Genomic DNA, 12,279 nt, shown 5'->3' on the forward strand with positions numbered 1-12,279 from the left:
GTGGGGTGTCTGAAATAGAGACTAATCTCCATTTAGAAAAACATGGAGCATGAAATCACATCTCAATCTGACTGTTGACCAAAGCTGCCTAAATAAAAGGGTGTTTGGTGCCAAAAATCTGGTTCAAAGAGTTCATCATAAATGAACTTCAGCAAATATTTTAGGATCAGAGATGTACTTAAACTTTGAAAATCACAGATTAGTCATATTGGCTGTTATGAAAGCCAGACCAAAACCATGCCTTCAAATATGCATTAGGGAGGAAAAAAGAAAAACAGCTCTGAATGAAAGAACATCTGAATGGGAAACATTTTTTTCCCTGCTTAACTAAAACATTTAACCTAAGGATTAATCGAAATGAATACAAACAGAATTGGAAAAGGTCCGTTTTTTTAATGAATTTTAAAGTATGGCCATGCCTTATTAAAACTCATCACATCCATCACAATGACCATTATTCAGAACTATGGATGGAGGGCGTGATTAGATTCCTCCAGATTTAATGAGGACAGAGTGAGGAGACAGTGAAGGAGAGAAAGAGACAGCAGAGAGAGAGAAAGAGTAGGTGGGATGGACTTCTCAACGGCTGTAACGTTGAGAACAGGGACCAAAAAACGAAGAAAAAAATAAGGCAAACTTGTGGCATGCATCTCTCTATAGGCACAAAATCCAAACGTACAGGAACGAGGCACTGAGGGAGAAAGACGAGGGAGGAAAAGAGGACAGTGTAATGAGCCATAAGAGATACAGGGAGGATAAGTGTCTAGGGCACATTAAAGATCACACAAGCCCGCTTGTTATCACTTTCCATGATCCATATACGAGTCCTCTTAATTATTCTGCGCTGCCTCCGGTGATGTGGCTGGCGCAGAGTGGAGGATGCATTATGACACAGAGCGGGGTGATTTGAGGTAGGTCACCTCATCTAGCATCAATCGTATTTAACACGGGACCCTGATGAGGAGATTCACAAACAATCTCATTGTTTAATCCCACCATTACAGGGCAGTCATATTCATATGCATCATCTGCTGGTTTAGCATGGGAGGGGGAACAAATCCTGGTGACCATATTTACATGTTAAATTTTATGGGGATTGGGGCAGGGGGATGATTTTTTTTAGCCAGTGAAATGATTGAAAGAAGCTAAAAAATACATACTGCTATGAAAACAAGCAATTCAGCAACAATATAAGAGGGCTTTTATAATTTGGAAAAAAAATGTTTTGCAAGAAATATTAATGATTACTGGTGATTTTAGCTTTTCCAACAGGAAGAATGTGACATTAATGTTGATCAAATAATTACATATTATTTAGCAAACCTTGAAATAGTCTAAGTGCATTCTTACAATTCTGAAATTTTTTCAGGCACATCTTTTATTTGATTTTTTACTGTTTACTTATTTAAAAATATGCAGAGAGACTTTTATCATTTTGTCTCTAAATTGCTTATATTCATGCTTTTTCTTTCTTTACTCAGGTTGCAAAAAAAAACAACTTTAGCCAAACTTTCAACAAGACTTGATATAGCAAAATCAAATTTCTCTTCATATCGCACATAGAAATGAATTTGCTTTCCCCCCACAGGTGTAGCAGCAGTCAACAAACCAAGAGTCAAATGGCAAACATGCATCCCTTCACTCAGCTGAATATGTATTTAAGAATGAGAGTTTCACCAGTAAGCTACATGTTAATATTAGATTTAAACTGATAAATCATTCACTGATTTCATATGACCATATGACAGGACTAGAACTAGAAGCTCCATGAACACACCCCTCCTTTTCTTGGTGTCCACTTCGATCTTGTCCCCTGGGCCACTGAAGCATGCCTGCATGTCTAAGCCTCAGAGGTGCTCATAAACAATGGCCTGCTAAACTATACTTGCCAGAACAGACACATGTCTGCTTTTAATTTCATTAAATATCAAATTCTATAAACCAGCCTCCATCTTGTATCTTGTCGCCACATTTCGCTTTCTGCCATTCAAGTCTCGGTCTGTGATAGAGAGGGAGGTTCAGCGCTCGATGAGATCTGCACTCTCGGGATTTCTGCGCCCGCCTGCACGGGATCAGTGATTCTACCATAAACAGCCTGCCAATATGACAGGTCTCATAAATAAACATTCAGTGCAGCAGGGAGTGAGTATGTTTTCCCTAAACATGACAGCCCAACACATACACCCACAGAGTCTGATGATCTCTACTCTAATCCAGACTTAACCACAGCACAACCATCAGCCATGTCACCTCTTCTAATATTCAGGTATCAGAGATATTTCTTTCATCGGAATGTGTGGCAATTGCAAGCAGAAGGCATGATGATGGCTGCATGTGACTCAGCCTGTCAGTAGAAGGCAAAATCAAAGCACAGGTTTGTCTACACTTCATGAGAGCTATTGGACCTGGCAGACGTCCTATCCCATAATGCAATCTGATTTTCTGCAATAGACAGGTCCCTGGCCAAGGAAGAAAGGGATCTCCCTGAGCACAGCTGCTAAGCCTGGCTTGACTTCTCCCACTCTTGCTCTTCATTCTCTCTTTCTTTCGCTGTCCTCGGCATGTTCTGTCACTTTCTGTTCATGTGTGAAGGCGCAGGACGCTTGACAGGGCGACTCTCGACTCTAGCAATGCCATTTGTGTTGTGCAGCTTAGCTTCAGGGGTCTGTTTCTCAAGCTCCGCACACAAAAGCCCCTATAAGGCTTGTGTTGTCACAGACCTTCTCCCCTACAATCCCCCCTCCGCTCAAGACATCAGCCTCCACCGCCAAGCACACACTTTGCTGCGACATCGGAACATGTTATGCATTATTAAATATACTTTTCCTAAAAGGCTGCTGTGGCATTCAGTTTTCGTCGCGATATGTCAGACTGCTCAAAATATCCCACTGGAGAAAGAAGCTTGAAATCATTATCTTGGGATGTTGAGAATAATTTTGCACTGAACTAAAGCTCAATGCTCAAGTGCATGCCATTATTTCCTCATTCCGTATACTTACATGAGTGATTCTGCTAAATCTGAGATGTCATAGATGCCTGATGATGATGATGATTCATACAACAAAGTAAATTAAGACTGAAAAAAAGTATAAAAAAGATTGTAAAGATAACATGCACTGATTATTTAAAAAAAAAAAAAATTTATGTCAGAATCTATCTAGTCATCCATCTATCTATCTGTAGCAACAACATTTTAAATGTATATGAATGTATACACGCAGCATGCATGCAGCATAACACATTTACAATAATTCTGTTTAAATAGGAATGCATGTCACATCAGTCAAGTTGTATTCTGCATTCCATTTCAACTAGTTCAGATTTAATCTATAGCTACACACAGAAACTAACATAAAATCCATAACAAACAACCTAAATCGGTTACGGGTGAACAAGGAAACGCCAATAAAAACTAAAATTTATAATTATTAATTCAGTTTGATGTTTAAAGTCAATTTACAGTAACGTTACATGGACATTATAGGCTACTAATCGCACTCCAGCAGCATTTGCTAACCACTATGGAAACAGTACTGTGTAAATGAGGTCCTGTAGAGTTTTATAAAGTTTTCTATACAACAAAGTTGCTTACTTTGACGAATTAACACAAATTAGGGCTTAGCAGGTAAGAGTTAACCGTGCGTGAAAGCAAGCACTACACATGGACAATAAAAACATGTCGACCGCAAGGGGGCGCTTCCATTCGCATTTTCACAAAGGAAAGTCCACTCTCAAAGGTAATAAAATCATATTCAGTTCGCATACAGTTTCTACTTGTATGTCATAAATAAACGTTTTCAAGGTTACAGTTGAGCTTGCAAGCCAGTATCCGGTTAAAGCAATAGGCAATGAAACACAACTATTCTGAATGAAAGCTGTGAAAAGTTAAGGCTGCAGCGAAACACCATCACTAGATCCCATAAGTAAACTATCAACTAACGTATGGTAACGTACAAATATTCTCACAAGCCAACCTAAACTTAACAAGGAAGGGGAATAACTGTTACTCACGTCATTGAGATTCACTCTCGATATGAAGGGTCCCGCGGAGGACTGGGTGTTCAACAAGTTCATGAATGACCATAGAGGATCCTCTTAAAGACGGCTTGTTAATCTTGATGTGATGAGTTCGGGGAAAAAGGAATCTCCCCCCACCTCCACCCTATCTAAACGGGCTGACTAAACAGCGACTGAAGATGTCAGGCGGCACGTCAATCTTCCCTTAAGACGCGTGCCACATCTTTCTAGTTCGAGACGTTACTGAACTGAAGCATTCATTTCTAAGGTAAACTTCAAAGGAAATGTTATCAGTGCCAACAAAATGACCATAAATTCAACCTCTGCGTGTGTCCCAAACAGTATAAACTCATAAATCCCACATTTTCTCCTCCTTCATCGTGGTTTCTTGTGTGAGCATCATGACAATCACATCAGAGCCAATAACCGTCCTCACTAAACTTTGAATAGCCAAGTGTCCGCTCCTCCTGACGGCTTTTTTCAACCGACCTATGTCCCAAAAAAGAGATTCCCTTCTTGTTTGAGGGGATAACGAAAAACTGTTATTTTCACTATCTCCTCGACGTTTTGGTCGTGAGCGAGACACGAATCGCACCAATTAGACCCGCGCGCACCTAGAAGATCCTCACGCGCATTCCCTTACGCGCATATTCCGCGAGTGTTCGGCGGGAAATGGTGGCTGGGGAAGATTACGCACTTGGACACTCCACACACACTCTCTGCTTTTACACATCCACTCAGCCCTCACTGTTTTCTGCTCAGCCTCTCACTCTCTCTCTCTCCCAGCAGTTTAAAACTCAGATGGGACTTCAGCAAAGACACAAACGGGACAGAAAACAGTCCGCGTTTTTTATTCGAAAAAATTGTGAGGGAGATGGTCTTACAGATAGTTGTATATTTTTTTTTTTGTCTGATGTGGGGATCTCTTCACTGTAAATACTAAGTAGGATATGCCATCCACTGGGTCCTAAAGGTAGCATATACTTAAGACATTATGCCAGAGCTTCCATCTTTGGTGACTGCAATTCATTATCTATTCAACAAAGAAAATGATACTTATACCTAAAATGTAGCAGCTTTTTCTATTAAAAAACTACTGTATAATTTCACATATATTTTGTTAAAAGCCTACTATTGATTGAATGTTAAATTAAATGAACTAACTAAAATGATGAATAGCCTATAGCCTATTACAAATAATATTAAATATAATATAATATAATATAATATAATAATCATTTACTCAAATTATTTTATTCACTTTCCAGAGAAAAGTTAAAAATTTAAAATAAAGTAAAAAAAATAAAATAATAATAATAATAAAAGATAGGCTATATATAAAAAAATCCAATAATTTGCTTTAACTCACATAGACCAGAAATAAATGCGACGAAAAATCACTTGTATTGCAATACTGAGTGGAGAACGATGGCAATACTGAGTAGAGAGCGACTTGGAAATGTTGTAGATTTTAGCTGTAACGTCTACAAAGTAGAAATAAAGTCCAAAAAGAAATAAAATTAGTTAATTCATTATTAGAAACAATAAAAGCTAAAGTTATTACTATTTGGAGAAGCTAAAGTGATGCATTGCAAAACACTGATTCTTTTCAGGCGTATGTTCCAGTCACCAAACTGTTGTAAAAAGCCAAAGTGGCCTCTTTTTTTTTTTTTTAAAGCAACAACTGAATTTCCGCTAGTATTCTAAGTTCAATATGCAATTAACTAATGACATTTAAAACTTGTACTGCATTATATTTATGAAAAGACCATCTTATAAAGTGTGGAAAATAGGCTACTCCAAAAGCTACTGTTGTAGGCTAAGTCAACTGGACCGTCACTGAGCAGTGAGGACTACATAGATAAAAATGAACAGCTAGTGATAATCATTCATCTCATAAAGAGGCAATGAGTTCAAGCTCTGCTCATTTGTGTAGTTGCTGTCAGAAAGCTTTTTATGGAGAGCCAATAAATTAGATTATTGCCAGTGGCAGTGCGAGACATCCTACACAGAAATTGATTGTGCTTTTCGCTTTTATTTTCAACCTATGAGTAATATCTGAAGTAAGGTAACAGCAATTTAGCAACTTACAAAAAAAAAAAAAAAAAAAAAAATTTTTACACCAGCAAGGTCCGCTGCCAAAGCCATAAAAGAGACAGAAGTGCGCAAAAGCGCATGGTAGATTTTACGCACTGCAGGCGAAGGAGAATAAAACCATCCATTTAGGGGAGGGAAATCAGTAAACAATAAGACTCGTATTGTATTAGCGTGTTAAGTAGCCTAAGTTGCATTTAAATTACGCTTTAAGAACGCCGACAAGCCATGGCATTCCCATTAAACACCTTACGCACATCAAAAGTTTGAGCGAGAAGCACCCATTACTCATGCATGCATTGAGATAAAAAGTCTTCATTGGCCTCACCTTCACTCAAAAGCTTCAATCCAAAGCGTCAATCCGAACAGTTCGATGAGATCTCATGTTGCACACCGATATGTGACGGCTTTCAATCGGGACATCTTGGAGACGCGGAGCTGAACTCAAAAGCGACCACTCCTGTCCTCGGCTCCGGGAGAATGGTGGTCTAATCGAAGGCACAAATGGCACTTCAGCGAGTCAAACAACTCAGCAAACAAATTCGACGGCGGGGAAACACTTTTTAGGTTTTAGCTGTTAGGTTTTGGTGAAGCCTTACTTCTTTGAGGTGAATGTGACAGTTGAGATGCCTTGGGAAGGTGGGATTATATTCAACATGTGATGTGGCTGATGGTCGTAGGTGCAACTTGAAAAAGATCATTACACATATTAAACGTAAATCATTACACTAGTGATAAAACTATCACTATTGTGATACTATACTAAATCATATCTAAAAAGTAGCTACTATATATATATATATATATATATATATATATATATATATATATATATAAAAACACACACACACTAGAAGCTTAAATATTCTTCATTCTTCAAACATTCTTCAGGCTTTTAGACCATTGCTAATGTCAAAAGTCATGTCTAGAGACTGAGTCATGTCTAGAGACCTAAAATGTTTTATTGCATGCATGAAATTAGCAGATTTGTCTCTGACTCAAACCTGCACATCTAAATTAGTGATGGAGAAAGAAGATAAACTTTCTGTCATGGACCATTTAACCTAAAAGTGGCCAGTCATTAGCTCGACAGGAAGGTCAAGTCGCTGATATGAAAACCTAAATGCTGCTTGTCTACATAAAAGAAAATTGAAGGTGACTGCAATACTGAATAGAGTAATTCATGCAAAAAATATACTAAACAGCCTTCAGCTTATCATCATGCAAGTGAATAGCAAACAAACAAAAAATCCTATGAACACACTGGTGAGAATAAGGCCATCTATACAAGCAGATAATGTATATCACCAATTGGTGTGCGACTCCTAAACACACTTTAAAAATCAATTGAAATTCTTCCTTCACAGACAGTGCACATCCGCTGTGCGTGTTTACCATTTGATATTCCGCACAGCCATGCATCTTAAAATCTATCATAAAGTTCAATAGCTCACTGGTGCTGCAATTGACTTGGACAGGCAATCACGTGACTGCATCAGCCAGTAGGAGATGACGCCTGCGTTTCCTTCAGTGCTGTCGTACCTTTCAGTTATTTTAGAATTGATGACTGTCTCTCATGTGGCTCATCACTGTCTCTCACATCTGAGGAGAGTATTGAGTTTCATCTGTTCTGTCCAGCGCACATATGTCACATGGTAAGAAATATGAAGAGAGATCACTATGAAATGAGATGTTTCCACCGATGGTTCATCCCTTAAATAAACAATAACATGTTAAAATTTAGACTAATTCCTCTTCTGATTATCCAATAAGATGGTTACACTTTGATTTATTGTGACCTATAAAAGACTTTACAGTGAAAGTTGAATAAAAGTCAAACAAGTTTTGATCTTTGCTAATCAAAATACTATATTAAGCATTTGCTATGTTAAACCTTTTTTTTTTCAACAAAAGAAATGCTGGTTGGTAACAACACAAGGATGAGCAAAATTATAATAAAAATTTTGGGGTGAAAAAGTACGTTTAGGAAAAATATGTGGCATGTAATCATATATCTCTGCTAAAAATGATTAGCACTGCAAAGAAAATGTGTCACATAACTGATTTTCTAAAATAAAGCCATATATTCGACAAAGCCTTATTCACATGTTTTAAGCCTGGCACTTTTCAACACATTTAAAACTGAGCACCAAAATCATGAATTTTTATATTTAAGCTCTAGCCTCTTCTTAAGTTTACTGACATGGAAAGGTAATATTCAGCAGCAGATGATGTTCCTCCAAAACTGATCTCATCAAACACACAATCATACACTCATACTCATGACTCATACAGTCAACACAATAATCCCTCAAAATTCTAATTTGTTTTTTAGCTGCTGTTCATTAAATCTATTGCCTTGAGGGCAGATATCACACCATGAGAGACCTTGTCACCATTGTTAATGAAAGCAAACTGGCCTGCTAATGATGATAATGACAAATTGAAGATCCGCCTTTAGTGCCTTGGGATCTGGTCTTCTAAATTAGGATTTGTCAATAACATGCTTCCAATTTGTCTTCTCGCGAATCAAAAATATTGGTTACTGTAACTGGCAGGCGGCAAATGATTTCTCCTGGTTTATTTACAGTAACATCATTAGCATACCAGGGGGATGTATTGGATAAAATGATATGCCTTTGTGGATGAAACTCATTGAGGCTGTCTAGGAGACAGAGACAGCTTTGATTTAATTTGCTCCTACTGTCTAAAGAGCTATTAATAGCAGGATTCAATTAGATGCATTTCATTCTTAAATATGGTAAGATATTTTGATCTATTGGTATTAAATGGAATACATCAGATCAAGCGTGGCTCTGAAAACATGTTAATGACAGATTGTTCCAATTGATCGTAACATAACATCACATAAATACAAAGAAAATGAATTTACTTTGCAACAAATCACTCTCTGCGAATTTGAGGATTAGTAACTTCTTGCATCCAAAATGCATTCAATGGTAATCCGAATCACAGCTAAAAACTGATGATGATTGCGTCATAGCAGGTCATTGAGCTTAAGCTAATACAACAAATGAGAAATTTGTTCTGAATGGATTCCACAGCCACAAATGTCCCTCAGATCATCACTTTGAATGGCCTGTACACATTTCACTAAATACCTTGGGCTGGATCCGAAATCGCATTCAAATTAAGTACCCCAAGAGTGTATGCGATTTCAGACACAGCCAACGTTTGTCAATAGTATTCTTTGTGCCAAGGCCACTGTAAATATAAGTTATGCCAAATTTAGTACCCATTGGTCATGAAATGTGTTTATTGGGTAACTTGAATATCAATTGGCTAAGGCCTGTTCCAAAAGGGATTATTTTGCTAAATGAAAGTATTAAATTCAGATAATCATATAATGCATTGTTAAACATACAAATCATTGTACATATAGGTTCATCACCCTTTAAAATGTAGAATAAAATGCATACAATATAATGTTGTTATGTTAAAGGATGTGCATCCAATTAAACTTAAGAGAGGTCACCTGATAATAGAACAAAAAAATGGGTTCTTTGCTGGCTAAAGGGGCTTTCAATAAAACTTCACTGCCTATACAGTAAAAAGGTGAAGAAAAACGTTGAAATAAATGCCGTTTTCTTCCCTTTTGCCAAGAAAACTTCAACACCCATAATGCACCAAGCATGTTGGCGTATGAGGCCACTCCCACCAGTCTGCTATGGATACGCTTATCAGAGTCAAACACCGCCTTGCTTTAGCAGAAAATACTTCTTAGCAAACTTTTAGACATAATGGTGTCGATATTGTTCCCGTGTTCAATAATTCAAAGAGTAAACATTTAGCAGGGGTGAGTTATTTCCAGTAAAGGATCCAGCGCATTGTAGGCAGTGGCTAAAGGCTGTAAAGAATTGTAATTACGGAGAGAATGCTGAGATGGAAAATCGGACATTTTTAAATCATCTGTTTTTGAAGCCTACATTTCAAACTGGATGACCACAAACACAGTGTTTTAGGCCGAACAGAAGGTACTTTTTTTTCCCCCTTGTCGTTTATACATTTCCAAGTGTCAATTCTCATATTCCGCTTATGTTGTGGCATTTAATTTGCCAGTAAAAATATTTTTGAACAAAAATGCATAAAGGGTCCCCAGCAAATCCAAAACCAATGTTCTAACCTAACCTCACTGACTTGCAAATACTTTCCTAAACTTTATCTTGAAACTGAATGGTTAGATTATAGCCAGTTGTTCCTGATGAGGCCAAACAAAAGTGGAATGATTGTTCCATTTTTCTTTTTTACACAATAAGCAACATTACAGAGCTCAGGCAAGCATTGTTTATTTTGTATAACTTTGCACATGTGCTGTCCAAACCGGATTTTCCCCCCAGGACACTTAACATACAATTTCAAGGAATAATTCATAATGAAAAGTAGGTCATGTGTGAAATCAAGTGGGGGGAAAAACAAAAACAAACAAACCAAAAACAACCAAAAGGAATGCTAATGGAATTTATCATTATTTATTACCATAATTTGAAGCTAATCACAGAATATCCTACTCTGGATAAACTTCAATTCTAGGGGTGAAAATAGGAATTTCAGTGCATCCAGAAGGATTCTTTATGACTCTTTTTATTGTTTATTTGATTAAAAATACATCAATTCAAAATTACCAAAAAAACCATTAGCATTCCTTATTTTTTTGACTAGGTAAATAACTACAATTAGGCTATATAATGGCCGAACTTCTATTTAACTTCTAAATACTGATCAGGGATAGTAAAGGTTTTGGAGTGTTTTTTCTGTTCACCAATCACATAGTCCACATGGATGCATATGTGTCTAGAATTCTCCTCGGAGGGATACAAGCTGATCTCCCCCTCAACTTTAGTGTCCTGCATCACATCCACAGCATCATCCAGATACAGCACAGCCTGCTTCCAGTGCGTCTCTGGTTTGAATGGAGATGTGGAGAGCACCAGGGCCTTCTCCTCAGCGGGGAAAGTCACGGTGAACCACACGCACAAGGCGTGGATGGAGGACGAGCCGAAACACTGGCAGTGAAACACTCCCCTCACATCTCTGAGCTGCTCGAGTGTGACTGTGTTCAAATCCAACTCAGCAAACTTGCACGGGTGGGAGAGCACATCCTCCACCGTCACCGGATTCACAGTGATGTCTTTGTTCATGATGCACTTCCTGGCAAAGTCGTTCATGCAGGACATGTCCACGCCGTACTGTCCTTTAACGGTGCTCCAAAAATTCAATCTGCCCTCCACCACCAGATCGTTTATGGGAGCGATGTAAAGATCCGCCCGGGACGGTAATATGAGGCCACCGGGTTTGAGCCACTTATCCCGGGCGAAAATCACAGAGTTCAGCATGGATTCGTGGAGGAGCGCGTAGCCCATCCACTCGCTGACAATCACATCCACCTGTTCGGTTAGTTCGATCGTCTCTAGTGTAGCTTTAATGATTTCTATTCTGTCCTCCATCTGATTCAGTTTTACTATTCTCACAGCCTGATCGGCAATCGAGCTCGCTTCGACTGCATAAACCTTCCTGGCACCCGCTTGCGCACAGAATAAGCTCAAGACGCCGGTTCCGGCTCCCACATCAAGCACCACTTTCCCCTCTATTGACTTACTGTTTTTAAAAATGCCCATTCTGTACGTGTTCGTGCGCACAGTGTCTGCAATCATCTCTTCGTGAATGGTGACATCGGAGTAGCTGTCAAAGTACATGTAATCCTCTGTACTCCGGTCTAGTTTTCTTTTCTTAGTACCGTGCTGTGACATTTTCCCCAAGTTTGCCATGCGTATTTTATTTTCTCCCAAGTAGCTTCCGTTTCTGAAACGCAGCTCGAAAGGCATCATGGGACATGTAGTTTTTAAACACGAACTTGTTCCTAGGAAAGAACGTCAATTAGTTTAGAAATGAACTACACTTCCCATGAGTAGACAGACATTCTTAATAAAAACGCATTTTTTCCCTATTAAAAATAAATGTAGTGAATGATATTATAACATGTTCCTATATACATTTTTGGGAGCTTTCTTTGCTATAATTTAAAAAAAGTTATAATGTGACACCTAAATGTGTCACAGCTAAATGTGACACCTCGCTTCAAAACAACCACATAGAAAGAGACAATCCCATAATTCATAAATAAACTAAATAATGATGTTTGTTAGGTGT

The 12,279-nt window shown here is 38.2% G+C and overlaps 2 protein-coding genes across 14 annotated transcripts in view; both read right to left on the reverse strand.

The window, feature by feature from the left end:
* ntng1a (netrin g1a) overlaps window positions 1–6,730 on the reverse strand; it is an 89,371-nt gene extending 82,641 nt beyond the window's left edge. For 2 of the 13 annotated variants that reach the window (XM_079863375.1, XM_079863382.1), the window contains exon 1: window positions 6,440–6,730. The gene's annotated coding sequence lies outside the window, so the exon portion shown is untranslated. Of the gene's footprint in view, window positions 1–4,007; window positions 4,935–6,439 lie in introns of those variants that run through there. The other 11 variants (XM_079863377.1, XM_079863370.1, XM_079863379.1 and 8 more) reach the window with 7 other exon arrangements.
* Window positions 6,731–9,928: 3,198 nt separating this feature from the next.
* Window positions 9,929–11,932, reverse strand: prmt6 (protein arginine methyltransferase 6). The gene has a single exon (XM_079863188.1). It carries the CDS (start codon window positions 11,895–11,897, stop codon window positions 10,830–10,832), a length of 1,068 nt encoding a protein of 355 aa, XP_079719314.1. The 5' UTR covers window positions 11,898–11,932; the 3' UTR covers window positions 9,929–10,829.
* Window positions 11,933–12,279: the final 347 nt, after the last annotated feature.

This window comes from Squalius cephalus (assembly GCF_949319135.1).
Source record: "Squalius cephalus genome assembly, chromosome: 25".
NCBI classification, from domain to species: domain Eukaryota; kingdom Metazoa; phylum Chordata; class Actinopteri; order Cypriniformes; family Leuciscidae; genus Squalius; species Squalius cephalus.